This window comes from Phasianus colchicus, chromosome 9 (genome assembly GCF_987193195.1).
Source record: "Phasianus colchicus chromosome 9, bPhaCol1.hap1.1, whole genome shotgun sequence".
Classification (NCBI taxonomy): Eukaryota; Metazoa; Chordata; class Aves; order Galliformes; family Phasianidae; genus Phasianus; species Phasianus colchicus.
In genome coordinates this window covers 20,071,116-20,092,681 of record NC_143444.1, presented here as the reverse complement: position 1 = coordinate 20,092,681, position 21,566 = coordinate 20,071,116, and the positions used below count along the sequence as shown (strand labels likewise).

At 37.0% G+C, this 21,566-nt stretch overlaps 1 protein-coding gene across 10 annotated transcripts in view; it reads left to right on the top strand.

Annotated features, from left to right (window-relative positions):
- Positions 1–21,566, top strand: part of ADGRL2 (adhesion G protein-coupled receptor L2) — a 389,339-nt gene that overhangs the window by 335,821 nt on the left and 31,952 nt on the right. For 8 of the 10 annotated variants that reach the window (XM_090146448.1, XM_090146451.1, XM_090146447.1 and 5 more), the window contains 6 exons: positions 1,664–1,773; positions 7,347–8,147; positions 16,700–16,996; positions 17,541–17,644; positions 18,465–18,650; positions 19,684–19,722. In XM_090146448.1, the coding sequence (XP_090002574.1) occupies positions 1,664–1,773; positions 7,347–8,147; positions 16,700–16,996; positions 17,541–17,644; positions 18,465–18,650; positions 19,684–19,722 (1,537 nt within the window). The remainder of the gene's footprint in view (positions 1–1,663; positions 1,774–7,346; positions 8,148–16,699; positions 16,997–17,540; positions 17,645–18,464; positions 18,651–19,683; positions 19,723–21,566) is intronic. The other 2 variants (XM_090146453.1, XM_090146455.1) reach the window with 1 other exon arrangement.

The window sequence follows — 21,566 nt, the reverse complement described above, 5'->3', positions numbered from 1 at the left end:
TATACATCCTTTTGATACAAGCTTGAAACTGATCTTCATCATTCCTTCCAATGTGTATCCATTTTATTTTGTAATAAATCAATATTTCTTTCTTAATTGCTGCTCTTTCAAGTGTAAGATGAAATTTTCATACAGCTCAAAGCTGTGGAAGCCATTACATTGAGTGATGAACTACAGAGAGTATTTTTGTAGGAATGCTTATGGCTTCATTTTAATTTAAAGAAATTAATTACAAAATATTACTTTTCATGTGCTGGTTTGTCTGACCTCAGCTGTGGGGTTTAAAACCCCAGTAAGACCAAAGAGGTCTTTGGAGTTAGGATCATGCTGCCTTCTCCTACTTCTGCAGCCTCCTCTTACATCATGCACCTGAGAGCAGTACAGTGACTCTCTGCATCAAATGGGCTTGTTCTACTTCTCATGAGATAGCAAGAATGACTCTTATACCTGTTAGCAATGTACAGCTGGAGAAAGCTACAAGATAGATTATTTTAGCTTGAGATTTGTTATTCAGGGAGTGTGGGAAGTAGTAGGCAATAGAGAAACTGATGTACAGCTGGAGTCAAAGGCTAGATTATTACTTAAGTTCAGACCTCTCTTATTCAGTTTGCTGACAAACAAAAGTAACCCCTGAGAAGATCAGCCAAACTCCCTTTTCTTTTAGTCACCAAACTCCCTGATCTTCTCTTTTCCATCATAATAGTCCTTCTGACTATTTTTTAAAATATTTCTTTCTGACCATCTCTTCAGAATTAGGTGATAGTTTTTTTCATTTAAAATTCTAATCTTGTATTTGGCCTGGAAGTCCAAATTCATAGTGAATAATTCATCATTATTAAAAAAAAACAAACAACACCAAAACAAACAAAAAAAAACTAAAACACTTTAAAAACCATTAAATTCATAAAATCATTATGGCTGGAGGCACTGCAGTGAATTTGTTCTTTGCATCAAAATGCATTGGCTTCCATTGTTCAACAAATCATTTATATTTCAGTATTTTGTCTCCTCTACAATGCATTGTAATTAATTTTCTTGCAGTTCTTCTTTAATTTTTTTCTAATTTCCTCAGACGGTCATTCTTTACTTCTTCCTGTAACTTAACAGGGAAGCATAAAGACCATCAATTACCATTAAAATAATTAAAATTGAAATACTAATGTCCTTTGTCTGCAATAACTCTTCCAACCAAAATCATGGTTACCTTCAATCACAACAAACATTTCTCTGAGACATAAATCCATTCAGATGTATATCTGGAGAGATGAAAGGAATTGGTCATTTGTGTGAATGCACTTTATTCACATTTACACTTTTTTTTTTTTTTTTTAAGTTGTATATCATCTTTGCATTTTGCTTTGACTTTACTGAGTAGTAGTGTCAAGTCAGAATATGTTTGGAGTAGCTATCCTTGCTACTTGAAATGAGTGGTATTTGAGATAACAATGATACCCAAATTTAAGAGCGTTAAGCCTGAACTGAAATACTGTCTTGAAGTCTCGTTTATGGACTTTGACTGATCTAGTATTAATTAACTTTGTTGTCTTATGGATTGAACTGCCTAAGTGTGAAGAAAGTTAGTGCTGTACATAGCACTTTAGCATGAACTTGCAAATTAAATGTAATCTTAAATTAATTAGCCTGCTTTCTTTTCCCATTACAGGTGCAACAACCGAACACAGTGTATAGTAGTTACTGGGTCAGATGTGTTTCCTGATCCTTGTCCTGGAACATACAAGTATCTAGAAGTTCAATATGAATGCGTTCCTTACAGTAAGTATAATCTTTTTATTCTTGTTCACTTCCCCTGGCCCTCACAATTAAAGCTGGAATGCTGTTCCATGGAAATGAAGCATATGTTTATGGCCCACGGATCCATTATGCATGCAGAGCACTTACAGACTAGGGCCTCCAATTAGCTTCACGAAGTGTGGAAGGAAGCCATGGTGCAATGCTGGCCAAGTGTCTGTCTATGTTCTTAAGTGTTTGGCTTTTAAGGCTACTGTTTTTCCAGAAAACAAACTCGAATTAGCTATTCAGTAGGCCAGATAGAAATTTGTACTTTTGCCCAATACCAGTTGCTGACAAATTGGCTTGGCTCACAGACTTCTAAAGAAGGAATTGACTTCAATTTTAATCACGATCTACTTTAAAGGCTACCTTGGTGAATTTGGGTGCGCAGCAGAACCCAGCATTAACACTCCTGGTCAGGAGGTGTTGTAAGAAGACTGTGCTTTAGGGGCACATTCGTTAACTGAACTCAGATTCATAGTGAATAATTCATCACTAAGTAACTAAACCACATTTCTTAAAAACAGTGGGAAAAGGAGCAAGAAGAGTTGTTCACTTTTAATGTAAAGCAAAAAATGTGAATTGTGTCTTCAAAACAGATCTGTTAACAGAAAAAAGTAAATACTGAAAACATTGAGATAAAAAAAATTAAAAGTAATAGCTATTTCAGCAGTTTTGTACAATATTCTTTCTAATGCCAGAATTCGCTAGTTTTAGACATGCTTCTTATTTTCTTTTAAAAAAATTATAATTAATGTTTTGTTTTGTTTTCATTGACATGTATTCACGTGTATAAAATTTCTGCAGATTCAACACTTTTAACTGGTTTTGCTTTCTTGTAAGGTCATTCTTTGCAGTGACTACTCCCTCATCCTGTAACTCCACAGAGAAATAGCTGTGCTTGCAATGGAATTTGAGCAGTGCACTGATCATTCCCTTAAGTTATTATTAAGTGTGAATCTCTTGATCTGCAGTAATCCTTAACCAAAGTCACATTTTCTGTTGGTACAGGAAACAGGCCAAGTCTGAGATGCAAAAACACTGTGGTGACAGTATACATCCAAAAAGGAAGGAAATGAGTTCTGGCATAAGCAAAGCTATGTCAAAACTGTCCATAGTGTTTACTGCACAATTTTTAAATTTAGTTGTTTTAAACTGAAATACTGTTCTGTATTGCTTCACCACATTGATCATTCACTGTTGTTAAAGGCCAAACACAGATCATCTGTTTTCTCTTCATTTCTGCTGTGTCATTGTGAAATGGATGCTTGCTGATTTTTTTTTCTGTACCATTTGTAGGATTGGAAGCCTACTGCATACAGTGATCCCAAGTATCATTCCTCCTGTGTGTAGTATTGGTGGCTTGTTATGCCTGTTCTTCTTGTGCCACTTTTAAAGAGTGATGTCTTACCCCAATCTAACCAAAATTTTGTTCCACAAAGATGACTTTTACTTTAGCTCTATTCTTATTTCCAAATTCTCAGAAAGAGGGCAGTGCAACTGATTCCAAACGATGGGGTCAGTCATATGACAAGAGATCACGTTTCCAGTTCCAGTAGGCTAGTTCATAGAGAAAATCTATAATGCAAATAATGTTCAAACAATTTTTTATGCTGTTTTAGGAAGAGAACTGTGGATATATTCTACCAATTGGGTATTGCTATCTACAGGAATCATTTCTTTTCCAGTTTTCAGAAGTATAGCGCGGCCTACCCTGTACTCTAACATGTAGCTATTCTGCTTTTAAAATGTTTATTTTTGTTTACTGTCAATTGCATTGGCCTGCCCCTTGAATTCTGTAATTCTATGTCTATCATAACTCAGGATTCTGGATACTTCTTGTCTTTCCAAGTCCAAGATTTGGAGTTTGTTAACTGCAGCATGTACAGTGATGACACTTCACTTAATTCCAGAATTGTAAGAGGAGTCAAGTGTTGTTACAAGCATCAAAAAAGGTTGACAGCTATTAAAATCAGTTTTGAAGTTTAATTTTAAGCCTCATAGTGCTGCAGTAGCCGTTTTGATTATTGACCATCTTTTTTCCATGTCCCACAAAGCTTGTCCTGATATTCTTGCAAGTCTTGATCAACACCCAGTATCAAGTCTGATATTTTTTTTTCTCCCTTACTTGTTCCAGTGCTGCCCTTCTAAACATATGGAATGACTGAAATCATTAGGTTTGCAAAGAAAATGGGATAGGCTTTTGTGGGTCTAGGAAGAGAGGTATTTAGTCATCACAACACTTCTAACCAAAGTTCAGTTCTGATTTTCACTTTACCTGATTTTATCTTCAGTTAATACGCAAAGTCTGCTATGTTGGTAACATTCAGCTCATGAGAGATTACAACTAGCAGTTGTTACTTTTGTGATAAAAGTTGAAAGCTCTTACACGTTGGAGTTGGTGTCACCCTTGTACAAAATGCAGTTTATGAGCAACTCTTATGTCTTGCTGGCCTTCAGAAATATATAGCTGCTTTGCTGTCCATGCATATTGATTGAGCTTTCTCTGGGCTCAGTATTCATTGTCCTCATTGAAGAATGTACTTAATGAAAAGCTTGCTTTTTTTGCATCTTGTAATATAGAACTGTTCAGTAGTGTTTTTCTAATCCTCTTTAGCTGAAAAAAAAATCTATTGAAATACTCAGTTGGATCTCCAACAAAACTAAAATTCTAGACAAATTTGATAGGCATTGCTTTGTCTTAAAATAAGAGTGCTATTGATTAAATTACAAAGAAATTGAGAGTATCATACTTGACATTTCTCTCAGTTCTGCTTCGCAATGTATGTTGACACTGACTGAGTAACAGAAGTCTGCCCTTTCATTAAGAAGTACATCAAAAGTACCATTTTGTACATCTGTGCATTTTTATTTTACACCTTTTTTGGACTCAAGAATTCAATAGAAAATGTTTTAAAGTGCTTTATACTCTCTCTGTCTGTATTGATTGGACTTTGCCGCATTTATTTATTTCAATAAGCCCATCTGTCCCTGAAAACTGTACAGCTGTACACCAGTGCACTCAGAGAAGTTGTGCCAGTAACGATTTTAGTTATCCCTATCTTTTTCACACTCTCCTATTACTAATTCTAAGTAGGTACAATATCAGTATTGCTCTTTGGCAAGGAATAAGCTCATACATGAAAGTTCACAAACAGAATCATCTGTAAGTCATTAACACTGAATGTGAAATTCAGAAACTTGCCTAAGAATGCATCTTCTGTTTACTGAAGAATTAGAAAATGCAGAAAAATAGTTGTTACCTAAAGATGCACAAATGAACAAAGGGTAGGAAAACTACTGCTCAGTTTGACAACATTAGCCTCCTCCCACTCCCCTCACAGAGTTTTGGAATTGCTCCCCAAAGGAACACTAGGCCAGCTCAGTCAGTATCATTCTCCCAAAATAACCATATTTAATTTTGTTAAATGAAACTGAAAATCCAAGACTTCATATGGAACATACAAATACATTTTTCAGGTTAATACCATAATACTGAAAATGTAATAACTGTGCAAATAGTTTTGATACACTTCCTTGGTATCAGCAGTTATTGTTACACAGATTGGTGCATCTGTCATTTTTCAGGTCATTTTATGAAACTAAGAGAACGTATTTCAAAGTCTACTGAGTATGTGAAATAGATTTTATTGCAAATAATTATTGGAAAGCTATTTACTATCTGGACTTCAGCTATAAGTCTTCCTGTAATAAGTTCCGTAAAACTTCCTTGGGGAGAAATTGCTATAGTAATATAACTTTGTTAATTGGATTTGATTTATATTTTCCATGTGTGGTGGTGCAATGGATATTTGTTTCAAACACTATGACTGTCCTTGCATACTAGCTTGCTGTTTCTGGCTTAATCGATGATGCTGGAGAATATCTGAATGAGCTAAATGTTAATTTTTTTCTTCTCTTCTTGCTTACTGTGCTTTTGCTTCCTTTTTCTAGATGTTTTTGCTTATTCCTTCTAGTGTGATTTTGCAGTTATAGATAAAGAAGTGGCAAAAGTTCTCAAGATTACATACAGGCAAACAAATAAAATGGGGCTAAGGAGAGCTAAAGAATGCAAGCTGTTTTCTTTACAAGAAGTAAAAGCTGAGGGAATATGGGGGGGAAATTCAATAAGCAAGCATACATACCTATATAATTCATATACTGTGTTTTGGATTTATAGTTATCTAATTCATATAATATGTATATGTGCACTAGCGCATATATGATATATTAATGTGTCACTCTTAAAAGTCAACTTGATAGCATTATGCTTTGAGTTTGAGAAGAAGAGTATATCTAGCATGCATTAGTAAAGTCATTCATTATTTATTCAGGTTCACTAAGTGAAACAACATGCCAACATATCTGTATTGCCTCCTTAATCTACTAAAATGATTGATCCATGTTCACTTATGTAACCATAGAATCTCTCTCCTGCTAGGTTTTCCTGTTGTCTGTTTCTCTTTATCCAATATAGTGCAGTTCTTATTCTCCCTATATTTAGCGTCTGTTACTAATTTAATCTTTAGATTAATAGTCAATTTATGTTAATCTTCTTTCTTTTTTCCTTGCACTTTTTTATTTTTCTTCCGATGCTTAAAATAGAAGTGGAGCAAAAAGGTAAATAACGTATACAGTCCAAACCCCAGCTCCTTGTTATGTGCCTTATGGATGTTAACCTCTTCCCTTCCCCTCCCCACAACACTCTTATGATAATCAGCAGGATCTCATAAGTACACCTCATAAAGAAGTCGACTGTTTGCAATAAAGTGACTTGGCTGCTTAAAGTAGGTGGCGGGGTATAGTGTCTGAAATACTTGGGCTGGAGGGAAGACTCCCTTGCTTTTTTCTCTCCCTTTCTCTTTGTCTTTCTTTCCCTCTATTTCTCTCACCCTTGGGTAAATTCTTGTTAATAAAGTGTCATCTTGCCTGGCTTCCAGAACCCTCTCCATAGCATGCCATGGTTACAGGGTTTCCTGGTCTGTTTCATTCATTGCTTTGGTTGTGTTTTGTTTTATCTGCTCCTAATTGCTTTCTCTATATACCTGATGATTTGTTTTGTTCCTTTATTTTTAATCGAGGCACCTCCTTTTTCAGCCTCACCACTTCTTAAAGTTCTAAACAAGTTGATGTGATTTTTTTTGGACTGAAATGACCTAGCACACTACTGCACACCAGTTAAAAGCTCTGGAACGTTAATGTGTACTCACTAAAAGTCTAAGATGAAAATGCAAGAGTAGCTCTACATTTTCAGCTGTCTGTGTATGCCATTGAGCCTTGGTCTGTACTAGTGAAAGCTGTTCCCATCCACTTTCCATACTGGTACAGCAAGAACATGGTAACTTTAAGAAAAGTGGATGATAACGGGTGATAATTGCATTAATTATAACATACGGTATTATCTAGTGCCAATTAAATTGATTTTTTTTCTTCCTGACACAGTCATTATGATTTACCTACTTTTTTCTTTTTTCTTTTATTTTTTTCTTCTTTTGGATTATGAGACAGTTTTAATTTGACATAATTCTTGTCTTACTTCTCTCTGTGACTGTTAGTTTTTGTTTGCCCGGGAACGTTGAAAGCAATTGTGGACTCACCGTATTTATATGAAGCTGAACAAAAAGCAGGTGCTTGGTGCAAAGATCCTCTTCAGGCTGCAGATAAAATATACTTCATGCCGTGGACTCCATATCGCACTGATACTTTGATAGAATACGCTTCTTTGGAGGACTTCCAAAATGGACGCCAGCAGACAACGTATAAACTCCCAAATCGAGTGGATGGTACTGGATTTGTAGTATATGATGGCGCTGTATTTTTTAACAAGGAAAGAACTAGGAACATAGTAAAATTTGACTTAAGGACTAGAATTAAGAGTGGAGAGGCCATAATCAATTATGCTAATTACCATGATACTTCTCCATACCGATGGGGAGGAAAGACTGACATTGACTTGGCAGTTGATGAAAATGGCTTATGGGTAATTTATGCTACGGAGCAGAACAACGGGATGATAGTAATTAGCCAGCTGAACCCCTACACCCTACGTTTTGAAGCAACATGGGAGACGACATACGACAAACGGGCAGCATCCAATGCATTTATGATATGTGGTGTCTTGTATGTTGTCCGGTCAGTGTATCAGGACAATGAGAGCGAGACGGGCAGGAATGCCATTGATTACATCTACAACACCAGGTTGAGCAGAGGAGAGCATGTGGATATTCCCTTCCCCAACCAGTACCAGTACATCGCTGCAGTGGATTACAACCCCAGAGACAACCAGCTCTATGTGTGGAATAACAACTTCATTCTCCGATATTCTTTGGAATTTGGCCCACCTGATCCTGCCCAAGGTAAGAGTTTGATTTTTATGACTTTTTTTCTCATTGTCCATCCATTTGGACAATGATTTCACTCTTTAGTCTTAGACTTAGCTTTTAGCAGAAATGCAAAGAGGATTGGTCTCTGCACAGCTGAGCAGTGCAGTGTTACATTGGTGCAAGGAAAATTTACAGTACTTGTAAAGAGAGAGAATTATTTAATTTTATTTGGCTTGTGTTTGTTTTTTTTTTGTTGTTGTTGTTGTTTTGTAAAATCATTTAGCTTTTCTATGTTTTAGAATTATTTACTTTATACCATTGGTTTGACTTTCTATAGATGAAATAAGTTTGAGTTCATTCACACTGAGCTCAAAGTCTGTTCCCATTGGTTCTGTTACCTGCCTTCTGAATTGATTACACTACATGTGCAGACTTTTCAACTTCTTGGTGCCAGCAGCTGAAGAGCGATGTTTATTGGGAAGTCCCAGAGGATACGTATGGGGTTAATGTGTAATAGCAAGCATAAATACTTTTCTGGAGACCTATTTTCATGGTTACTAGTGTTAGTTTAGGCAAGATTACCTAATATCTTTTTTGCTGATTTCTCAATAAGTTCATTATAGCTGCAGCTCCGTTGGATTTAGAACAGTTATCTAAAAAGAAGACAACAACTCCAAGAAGAGGGAGGAAAAATGGAGATCTTTAGGTCTCAGCTATTTTTAAGGATGACATGAAATGGCATAGCCAAAAATAAACACCTATGGGAGAGATTATCAAAACAAATGGTGTGGAGCAGCAGAAGGTGTATGTATCAAAAGACAAGATATTGATAAGCATGTTCAGCAGTAAATTTTTAAACTTTAAGAAAATAGTAACAGTGGCTTCTTCTCATGGAAAGTAGCTGTTCTGTTTCAGCTCAGCTAATGAATGCACAGCAGAATAAACCATGTAGTAGAGCACCTCTCCCACAGAGACAGGTTGAGAGTGCCAGGATTGTTCAGCCTGGAGACAGAAAGCCTCCAAGGAGACCTTCTTGTGGCTTTTCAGTACTAAAAGAGGCTTACTAGAAAGCTGGAGATGGAGTCTTTATCAGGGAGTGTAGTAAGAAGACAAGGGGAAATGGCTTTGAACTAAAAGAGAGGAGATTAGATATTTGGAAGAAATTACTCATGTTGAGGCTGGTGAGGCAGTGGAACAGATTGCCAAGAGAAGCTGTGGGTGCCCCATCTCTAGAGGCATTCAAGGCCAGGATGGATGGGGTCCTGTGCAGTCCAGTCTAGTGGGAGGTTTTGCTGCCCGTGGCAAGAGGGTTGGAACTGGCCTTTGAGGATACTTCCAACTCAAACCATTTTGTGATTCTGTATCAAAATACATTTAAATTTTTCTAGATGTGAAAATACTTAAGAAGCAGCAGAACAAGGCAGGTTAGAACTAATGCATTAGTTATCTCCAGAGCCGCGTGAAGGCATTCCCCGTCTGTCTCTCCAGACCTCCCCATGATACTAGGCTCAGGCCAGTTCCAGTGCCTAGCTCTGAGCTCCAGCATAGGGCAGCTATTCAGAAGGCCCTGCACCCCGTTTCATTACAGAGGTTGATGGCCGCTCTTAACAGAGACATACCCACCTATCTCATTAGAAAGATTTCATTTTCATATATTCTCAGGGATGTCACTTTTCATTCAGTTTAACTCAGATGAAGTTGTAGTTTAAGTTCTCAAAAGCTTTACAAGTAAGAAAAGAAAACGGAGGTGCAGGCTCTGCCGTAAATAATGTGGTAAAAGCTCATATTTAAATCATTGCACTAAGGGAAAAAGTGTTAAGGAAGGAAGAACAGGGAGAGAGAATAAGGCTTGGTACGATCCTTTCTTTGTGTTAGTAAATACCCAGTGTGTCCAGTGAAACATTTCATGATGTTTTTATTATTAGTCTCTAACATAAGATAAAGTACACATCTCAGCCTCATCCCGTCTAATATCAAAAAGACGCTTGTGCATCCACTAGCACCCCCTCATGTCCTGGGATTTCCATGAGAAGAGGCTGGCATGTAAGGCAGAGGGAGAAACACTTTATTGCTACCAGACCTAGATGAGAAGGGGCCCAGGGCATGCTGCGGGGTGCTTGCCTCTCTTCTAGGCTTTCTACCCATTCATCCACGAAGATACAAAAGGAGTATTTGTTGTGAGTGAATAGTGAGATTTTGTTTTAAATGCATTAAGACATCAGTAAATACATTTTGATTGTGACCTTTTAAAATATAGAAACTATTTGAATATGTAATACATATATTCACAAAAAAATTTTTCCTTCTATATAAAGCCGATAAACAGTATTATATTTCGATGTGGATCTGAATCTGGCAGATCTAAGAATATGTTTCAGTTCATTTCCTCTTTTGCCTAAGCCAATTGCCTTCAGTTAAAGACTACTAAATTAAAGGAAAAATTATCTTGCTTGTCCTTGAGATGTACTGCTATAAAATGAAGATATTCCATACAGTTAATAACTCTCCATTTTACTTGTATTATATTCCAGTTCCTCTTTCTTTCAGCATAATATCTATATAAATTGGAGATCAGTTCTTCTATTGTTACAGAGCTTAAAGATCTACATGTGTAATATATAGCTCATGGAATCATTAAGGTTGGAAAAGATCTCTAAGATTGATCTTGAAGTCCAGTCACCAATCCATCCTCACTGTACCCACTAACCATGTCCATAAGAAACCACTCCTACACATTTCTTAAACACCTCCAGGGAGAGTGAATTTGCCACCTTCCTGGGCAGCCTGTGTGACCACTATTTCTGAGAAGCAGCTTTTCCTCTTATCTGACCTGAACCTCCCTTCATGCAACTTGAGGCCATTACTTGTAATCCTATTGCTAGTTACCTTGGAGAAGAGACTAACCCCTACCTCATTATAACCTTCTTTCAAGCAGATGCTGAGAGCAATAAGGTCTCCCTTGAGCCTCCTCTTCTTCAGACTAAACAAGCACAGTTCCCTCCGCTGCTCCTCGTAAGACTTGTTCTCCAGACCCCTCAACAGCTTTGTTTCTCTTCTTCAGACATGCTTCAGTGCCTCAGTGTATTTCTGGTAGTGAAAGGCCCAAAACTGAACAAAGTATTTGAGGTGCGGCCTTAGATCAGATTTTCAGTATATTTGACAAAGGATGTGTAAAGGGCATTTTTGTGTTTCTTTTGTGTGCATGTGTGTTTTGGTTGACTTAGATTTCTTAATCATCCACTCAAAGACATAGGTGTTAGGATAAGATTCTTTAAGTCACCTAGTAGGAGAACCTTCTTTTGTGTCTTTTGCGATGGTACTTTAATACCAAGTACTTAATGGTGTCACAAGGTCAGTGGCTCAAAATTGGAAGTCATGGTCTTTTCTGTTCGAGTGGTTAACTTGGGACCATTGTAGAAAAGTCAGCAATCTGTGTTCCTTCTGTTGCTGTGGGAGCAATGATACAGACACTGATTCGTTTTTTCTGTCTTGGCTATCAATTCTTGTCTGCACCTGAACTTCCTACTATCAAGTGCTTCAAAAACAACAATCTTCTTCCTTCATAAAAGACAAATTTATCACATTTGAGTCACATTTTGAACATATTTTTTGTGTTTGCTCCCAGGGCCAAAACTGTGGGACTCACTCGTGACTCAAAACCTGCCTTTTTTCTTTATATTGTTTCTTTAATTTTTAAATCTGCCTATTGAAATCACAGAAATACCTCTATAACTAACCTAACAATGACTTTAACTTCACTGCAGACCTGTAGCATTTTTTTCCTCCTGTAACTGTGCGTGTTATGTGCTCCTCATATCCTTATTTTCGTAATCCTCACGAAGACTTCTGATTTCTAAAACCACAACTGCTGCAGCCAAACTACCATCTTACCCTGGAAACCGGGTCTGCTGCCTTTAGAACTCTCCCCTTAACCTCAGTCTCTGTATGTTGTTTTTTTTTCTCTCTCCTCGTGGGAATTGTAATACATACACAGAGAAATGGCTTTCGGAGCTACAGCTGACAAGTACCACTCAGATTCTGCACAAGAGCATATTTTGTAAGGTTAAGTGTAAAAATTATATTTAAAAGTCAAAACCTTAACTCAGAAATAATTCATAAGTATATCAGGACCTGCAGAGAAGCAAAAAAAAGTCAGAACATATTTTTTATATTTCTGGTAAATTTAGTATGTATGTTTCCATACATGATTTCTAAAGGAGACATCCAAAGATCAAAAAAATCCTAGCTGTAATAGGATTTTTAAAAGGAATTTTAAGCTAAAAGATTAAGAAGATTGAAGGGAATTTTCCCCTTAAAAAGTGAATGAGTATTACATTGTAAGGTTTCCTTGGTAACAAAAAGAAGATAAATCCTTTTGTTCTGTTTTAGTGTGTTAGGGAGAGATTTCATCTACACTCATCCCAATTTACGCAGACTGTGCAAACTGTTCAAACTGGGGTTCTCTCCCCTTTTGTACCATGATACCCATCATTAAGTTTTATTGGATCACTGCAGGAAAATAAGGATATTGAGAGTGTTGATAGAACAGAAACTTGTCAGCTGCTATCACCGAGGGCTTGAAGTGACAGTAAGCAAGTGCAAATAAATCTTTATAACACCAAGAATCTATGACGAAGTCATGCAGCAAATTATTAAGTAAATTAGATCTTTGCTATTTTAGTGAATCTGCTATGCTACAGATTGATTAAAGAGAGGTTGGACAAATAAAGATAACCTAATGGGGACCAGATAATGCATTTCTCAATCATAGGCATTTTGCTATTTTTGTAGTGTATTTATTATAATTTTCAGGGTATACATTTATAAATGCCCATGTAAACATTTCACTTTCAACTAAATGGGATTTTGCAGCATCGGTAGAGTACTGGCCAGCATAATAGTTGGAGCATATAGGTAATTAGGTAAGTCTTAGTGACTTCCCTGGTATTCACTGAAGTGTAAAAACAGGCACATCACGGTAATAAGCAGAAAGCAGGAAAATCTCGGTTTGCACAAGTGTCTGATCCCTGTTGCTTTACACAGCGGCCCAGTGTATGATGCCATTTGAAAATGAAGGTGTAGAATTAGGTTTTTGAATGTTCAAATGTATTGAAATTTCTGGCCTGTAAAAACATATGTTTAAATGAAAAATCCATGCGGCCAATCTAGAGAATGATCTAAGTCGCAGAGATGAAAATGGCAGTATTAGTTTTTTCAGAAATGATTAATCATCTGGGCATCCCAGATCAATTTTAAATGTATGGGTATGGTTGTGTTTTGAGGTTTTGGTTTGTTTGTTTTAACGTAGTTAATATCTACTTACAGTAGAAACCAGTTGGCAAAGAATACAAAATTGAAGAAAAAATGTCTCTAAATCTATTCTTCACTGTCAGTTGTGGAAACAGAGTTACCATTCCCCCACTGTCCTAAGCAATTGTGTTATGTTTTTTTTTTTTTTTAATAAACATCACACTGTTAAACAGGTGTTAAGTTTTACTCCAGTGATGTCTTAATTTTTAGAAACACAGTACATATATAGCTGTTTAAATCAACTGTTAGGAACTGCATGAAACAAATGTAAGTTAATTACTCTCAAAAAGTCTCTGAATTTACTTCCTGCTGATCTAATTTTTTTTTTTATCATATAAAGACTGTCTTCAGCTGATAATGTGATCCATCTATATTAAAAAAAAAAAGAAAGAAAGAAAAAGGAAGAAGGGAGAAAAAGATTTGTTTCACCTGGCACATCAATCATAGAATCATAGAGTGGCTTAGGTCGGAAGGGACCTCAAGATTCATCAGGTTTCAAGCCCTTCTCTACAGACTGCCAGCCACCAGATCTAGTGCTAGATCAGGTTGCCCTGGGCCCCCTCCAAACTGGCCTTGAACACCTCATAGGACAAGGCATTCACAACGTCTGCGCAACTTGTTCCAGCAATTATTGTCAAGAAGTCACATGGCATTTTATAAAGAAACTTCAGCCTTCTACAGACTTTCCCCAGCTGCTGAGAATGATGGGTCAGTGACCCATACAAGAAGTTTGTATCATTATCTTGTATATGTAATTGCTCTACAGGTGCCTGGGAGCCTGTGGGTACCATCACCCTGGGCTTCAAGCATGAGACACATCAGATGGTGGAAACCATCATGTGATTTCTTGCAGCTTAAGACATTGACCTTTCAGGTTAAGTTCCCCAACAGGTCATTAAAAACAAAATGATCCACCTTCTGAAATCTGGATATATTCCTAATGACGTGTTTCTATTTTTTCAGCCTTCTCCTTCCTAGGCTTCCACACTGTCCTGAAATTTCTTGGTACATTCTTAAATATCCCGACTTCTTAATTTTCTTATTTAAATCAAGAGAAAATATCTTAGAAATTGTCTCTTTTTCTTTTTTTTCTTTTTTTTTTTTTTTTTTTGAGAGAGAGAGAGAGATGGTTTGGAGTCTTTTTCCTAAAAAAGAGATTAGAAATACATTTCAAAAGTATGTATCACTGCTAAGATATGCAGGCCATTTTTTAATCATAGGTGATATGCTTGGGAATTGATTTCAATGTATAGCATTAAGTTGCGTAAAGACAGCAGAATATTATACTCATGGTACAGCAAAAAGTACGTTCTGAAAATTGTCGCCTCACTGCTTAACTTTGGAGAATAGTTTTGAGTTCTTAGTGTGATGTTTTGCTCCTGAGACAAAGCTATCCTAAACATTACAGGTTTGAACAGTAATTGCAATAATGCTAATACACATTTAAGTGATTAAATACGTACTTATTAGCACAGTGTGTTAGGGAATGGATAGAAATAATGGATTGTCCCTTGCATCATCCTGTGTCCCCTGCAGCTTCCCATTCCTTAGGACCTGATTCAGCAGGCGTTGCCTGACACTGCTGCAAGTGATTGCAAATGCTTTTGACAAATGTTAATTGGGAAAGGCTGGATGCATTGTAATCAAAATAAAATTACAGCAGTTTCACAAGATGTCAGGCAAACACTTGCAGAACAGATTCAGAGATTTCAGTAGGTTTCATAGTAGCTGGCTAGGCCACAAATACAGCACAATTACACAGACTGTCTTCAGACAGCCAGGAATTGGGCTGAACAGAAGACAGCTGCTGAAGAAGTTTGTCATTTGTGAGTAAGAAAAGGATAAAAAACACTTCTCTTTCTACAGTCTTTAAAAATAGATGTCAGTGTTCAAAATCTATACTCTAAATTCATGCAAAAATTAAAAGATTCCTTCCAACCCAAGGCATTCTGTGATTCTATGATAGTTGAGTCTCCTAAAATATTATAAATGAAAGATGATTTAAATATCTTCCAAACAAGTGGAAGTTAATCTTATTCAAAATGCAAACTTAAAAAAAAAAATACATTTGCTGACAGAAAGCTTAGCAGAACGTCTTTTGATTTTGCTAGTGAACTTATTTAGAGAACATGATAAAAAACATAATTGTCCACACCTCAGAGGTCAGGGGCCTAGCTGCAACAGAACCCAGCCACAACAAAAAAGTCACCTTCTTCAGTTAAGTTAATCCTAAAATTAGTTTCATTTATTTCTGTATTGGTTAGGATATAAAAAATAGTTGATATAGGCTCAGCATAAGGATTTGTGGTTTTATGTGCCTGTAAAGCACTAGGAACACTAATGAAGATTTGGAAATAATTAATGGTGACTGCTTCAGTTACATTACTTGCATTGTTTCAGCTGTTGCTTCATATCCATTTCAAGGTGATGAACAGAAATTACAGACTGTTATCTTCACAAGCATTAAGGAGTGCTATCTCTGCAAAGCCTCACAAAATGATCCAAGCCCACTGCTCCTCCCAGCCCCAGCAGTGTCAGGGAGTGAGCAGTTCTGTGTTTCGGTCAGAAATGATTTGGCCCAAACCTATCCTCAAGTGGCATGAAAGACTGCACTAGGTGCTTGCCCCTGGCTTTGCATGAGACATGGCTTCATACCTGCTTTATCAACAAAGGATGTTAGAGCCCGCAATGTTCAAACACCAGAACACCGCGTCCGTGCTATGCGTTTGTTCTGCTTGAAGCTAATCAGGCATGCTGCAGCTCTTTCAAGCAGAATGACTGCTGGGTAGGAAGATGTAATCGGAATTATTTCCCTGGAAGGTGTGTAGTGGGTGACTTGAAGTTTTTGGGTCTGTTTTTAAAATGTTCCTTTTAGTTACAGCCCACTACCTTTGTTTTTAAAGCTGAACTGTACTGTTTATGGCTCTATCTGTTGAGTTCTTCCTTCTGTGGAAGCAACTAAGTAATCTTTATTTGCTCTGAGCATGTTTGTTTTGTACTGATAAATCCCTAGGACTGCCTTTCTGCCTTTAGGAATGTAACTACCAATTTTTTTTATGGAATAGAGTGTTTAGAGAATGTGCTGAAACTTCATGCTGGTGTGAGTTGGGAGGAAAAAAAAATTGTGGAGCACTCAGGATAGCAATAACAAAAGAATAATGTTAAGGTTAAAACAAAGGAGACACCAGAGAATCCATTAAAACTGCACAAATAAGTTTTTAAAAAATAATTCTGAAATCGTTCACTTTTTTATTACTCTTATTTTCTCTGTGCAGTGCCTACTACAGCGGTGACAATAACTTCTTCAGCAGAGCTATACAAAACCACAGTGTCAACCACTAGTACAACATCACAGAAAGGTCCCATAAGCACAACATTAGCTGGAGGAACAAAGGAAGGAAGCAGAGGACCCAAGCCACCGCCACCCGTTTCTACAACCAAAATTCCCCCTGTGACGAGTTTTTTCCCGTTGCCAGAAAGATTCTGTGAACCAACAGAGGCCAGGGGGATAAGCTGGCCTCAGACACAAAGAGGAATGATGGTTGAACGGCCTTGCCCCAAAGGAACACGAGGTATTGCCTTTAAAAATGTATCAGGATTCCAAGCAGACGTTTCAAAGGCACTGTGCCGCTCTCTCATGGTGATTTTTCTTAAATCTCAGCCTGTCTGTCATACGATTTTTATATTACTTGGAGAATGCGGTATCTACAGGCAGTGGTCAAGTTCTAATCTACAAACTGTGTTTGAGTGTAGATTCAGAATTACTTTGCATGTATGCTTTGAGAATCCGGGTCAAATTTTAGGTCTTTACTTGAGGACTGTTATGAAATATACTTACAGCTGCCTTTCTCATTATGAGCTCCCCTTTGGATGAGATCCAGAAAAAATCAAGGGCTTTTTGTTTGTTTGCAGAAACCGTCTGGTATTTTTCACTTGACTTTTTTATTGCTGTTTATCATCTACCTTATTTCCTTACATTTTTGTCAGTTATTGTCAACTGCTTATACTAGTGGCATTCAGAATTTAACACTGCTAAGGAGCACATTGTCGCTGATTTCCTGAATGCATGCAGAAAAATGGTTTCAATTTCACTGTAGCTTTCCCCATCTGTTGTAGGGACTGCCTCATATCTCTGTGTGATTTTAACGGGAACATGGAACCCCAAAGGCCCTGATCTTAGCAACTGCACCTCACACTGGGTAAATCAGCTGGCTCAGAAGGTTGGTTGAAACCTTTTAATCTGGTGTTCACTCGTTATTATAGATTTTAACTGCAAGCATTAATAATTGAGTTTGTTAAACCTGTCTTGATTACTCTATGTTCTTTTGAAAAGGAGTTGCATGTACTTTGTGTGTAAAGTGTTTACCAAAAGTGTGGCTCATGAGCCTATTAAGGCACACTCTTGTGCTCAGTTATTGAATGGAGTCTGTACATACATGTTTTCATAGCATTTTAAAGCAAAATAGCTCTTCTTGTGTTTTTGCTTAATAAATAAAATATTATAAATCACACAGCAAAAAGTCTGGTATGCAACCAGGTTTATTGGCTCAGGGAGAATTTTACTTGAATAAATAGATTTTTTGTACGAGTGCATTAATAACAGTATGATTAGAGCACAGAGCCACTTTCTGTGTTTTCCTTCCCTACTGAGATTTACTAAGTTTATGAAAACTGGATAATTTGTTGTCAGTACCAGGCTACTTGACTTTCAAATGCCTCAAGCACTGGTGTGAACAAATAGATTTCTTACTGTCTGATAATGGCAGAAAAATAAAAGTGAGGATGAACAGAAGATCTAGCCCAGAAGTCCCAGTCTGATTTCTGGTTTTGATGACTGTTAAGAACTGCTTTTGTGTGTCACGGATCTAAGAACCTTTAATCTTCTGAGATAAAGAGAATGTTATTGGTCTCAATTAGTTGCAGATTTCAATGTATGTGCAAATGGTTATTTCACCACAACAAAGGTACGTGGGGAATTGGAATTAGGAGCCGCAAGCAGAACAAGGGACCCTGCTGAGATAATATAAATTGTCATTTCAGATCAGAAGTGGAGAAAATGCTGCTAGTCTGGCCAATGAACTGGCTAAACACACCAAAGGACCAGTCTTCGCTGGCGATGTTAGCTCATCAGTGAGGCTGATGGAGCAGCTTGTGGACATTTTGGATGCTCAGCTGCAGGAACTGCGACCCAGTGAAAAAGATTCTGCTGGAAGGAGTTATAACAAGGTACACACCTATGTTCACCTCCACTTGCTGGGATAACCATTGACCTTGATTTTTTTTATCCTTTCAGAAATATTAATCTATACTTTGTTCCTGCGTGTATATAATTCTGCAATAAACACTGTAAAACAACAGTAGATACTCAGAGGAAAGTTGCAATTACCTTCTTTTTAGGCATAAGATAAAATTCACAGTAGAATAAAATTCACTGGTCCTCACAGATAGCTGTGTGTCCTTTATTAAAATCTTGTATGGATTATAAATAATGTAGGTAAATGGCCACTAGCTTACAGAAATCCTCAACCAAAGCAGTATTTTTATTCAGTGAACATTTTAACCCTGAGCAGCCAGTGGGATTCAGCATGGTTGCACTGTTTTGCTTTAATCTGAATTGCTACAAAATAATAGCATTTTCTTAGACGTTTTAAGATGCCAGCATCACTTACAGTTGATCATATCTCCTAGGATGATCTAAACCATAAAGACATAGTTTTTTGTTTTTGTTTTCTTTCTGGAATAGTACTGAGAGAAACATTTCAGAGAAAAATTATGTTGTAGTGTTTTAGGTACAAATCACAAAAGCGTTACCGTTCCAGTTTTTGTCAGAACAAATGCTATATTTCATGGCCTCTTCCTTTCCTCATCTCAGTCAACAAACTACAAACAAAACATTTTTCAGCCTGCTTTAAAGAGAGCTCCTCTGTTGTCTGGGCAATAGTTTTATTTACAATCTCTAGCTGCACTTAGAAGAGTTTTCCCTTGGACAGATAAAGTGTCTACGCAAGGATTTCTTTCTTTGACCTTTTCACACAAATCCCACTTCTGGGACAAAGATCCCTGGGCACCTTTATAATGGTTGGGAAAAAGGTTTCCTGTTTGATGTTTTTCTGTAGTCATTGCTGAACAAAAACTGAATTAACATCCAAACTCTTTACAGTTCAGATTACGGATTTGAAACACCAGACTAAATTTTGGGTATTTCTGAAGCTTTCCAGAATGTGTCTAACTTCTGATTTTCTTTTCTCTTACTAAAAAGCTCCAAAAACGAGAGAAGACATGCAGGGCTTACCTTAAGGTATCTCTCATGTGCTGTCACCCTGCTTTCTCCCTGCTTCAGCAACCTGCCACGCTTTATCATCTTGCTGCATGATCCTATGTATTTCAGTCTTTGATAAATGTGTATTGTGCCCCATATCAACTGTACAAATGTTGGCTTTGCACAGGTATAACACTCAGAAGAAAAAAAAAAACAAAAAACAAAGTTTATACCTCTCTAACCTCAACTTGTTTCAAAGCAGAAATAGTTATTACCTGAATTGGAAATAACATCTCTCTCATAATATGACTTTGAGTAGAGGAAAAAGCTGGGAAATGAAGAGAAGTGACTTCAGCTTGATAGTGTTTTATATCAAAGACTGCTTAGAATAATTTGCTTGCATGAAAAGTGTACATTATATAGCCTGCTTTGTTCTTTGTGTATTCTTATGCCTAGTAGAATTACTCTATCTTAGAGTTTTAAGAGTTGTTACAAAGGGCAATTTCAGTGATTTCAGGATAAAATATAAAGACAAACTTTTCTCTAGCTTTACTAGTAAAATATATAACATGTGTCCCATTAGCCAGGCTATATGGAAGGCACATAACACATTGCTATCTGATTTTCTGTTTCTTTTATCTCTGGTAGAATGGTTGCCCATAGTGTCCAGCTCCTGCTCTGTGATACAATGCCAGTAATTCTACCTCACACCTGTGATAAGGAGAAAAATATGTCCTAGAATAGATTGTGTCTATGCTTCTGAAAGATTTTATTGCACATTTTTTCAAAGTTCCTTTTAAAATATGGTTTTTACTTGTACCTTCTGTGATAAAATGTAAGAACAATTTTTAAAAAGAACTTTGAAATACTTTGCAACATAATAAAATAATTCAAACTCTTACTGAAGGGACACTTCTCTATATTGGACGGTCTGTCTTTTATCATACTGCTTAGAAAACGGGATAAGAGATGTCCAGTTACAGTAAAAATTTGACAAAAAGAGACAAGGATCTGGAGAGAAATGCACTTCTTAAATAATAAATGAAATAGGTTTTTATCAGAAAGTAATTTTGAATAGGAAAAGGAAACCCAGCAGACATTGAGCAGACTGAATTTTCATTCTTTGTTTTCAATAATAAACATTAACATGAGTAGAGCAATAATTGGCTTTCTTGGACAGCTGTGTCAGAGGGGCCTTGTGGTTGTTCCACCTCCCTGCTTGTCTTTGTCTGAGTGGAGAGAACGCCTCAGAAGTATTATTGGACAGGTGATCATTTACCACAGAAAAAATGCAGAGCTAGCTTGTCCCATAATAAATAAAAAATGCTTCATATTAATGAATGCATACCATCAGCACTATATAGAGATACATAAGAAACCGTAGCACAACCTTAATTTTCAACTGGTGTCATTTTCTGTAAGTCTCAGATGGGCTTCTCTGCTTAGATAAGACTAATAACCCTCTTGAAATTACAAATCAAAAGCTGACTTACACTATGCAAATGAAGCAAGTTCCCACTTTGTGACAGAGGATTCATTTGTACCTCAGATTAGAGGCTCCAATCTGTATTTCTTGGTGACTAATGAATCTGGCCTCTGCAGACCAATTTCTGTTCCACTCTAGTTAATGGCTGCAGCAGTATCAGTGTGAGCGTTTTGACTATTCTGTCTCCCGTTAGAGAAAGAAAAAAGGCTTTAACGTCACTTCGAAGTATCTTCCACCTGCCAGGAAGGTCGTGGTGGTTCACAACACAGACAGAAAGAGGATATTAAAATGGATTAGGCTAATTAATCTTGCTCTGACAATAGCCTTGACCAACTTTTCCTATTCTGATTTGCACAATGCAGTATTCCAGACCAACATCTTCCTGTTTGTACACTAC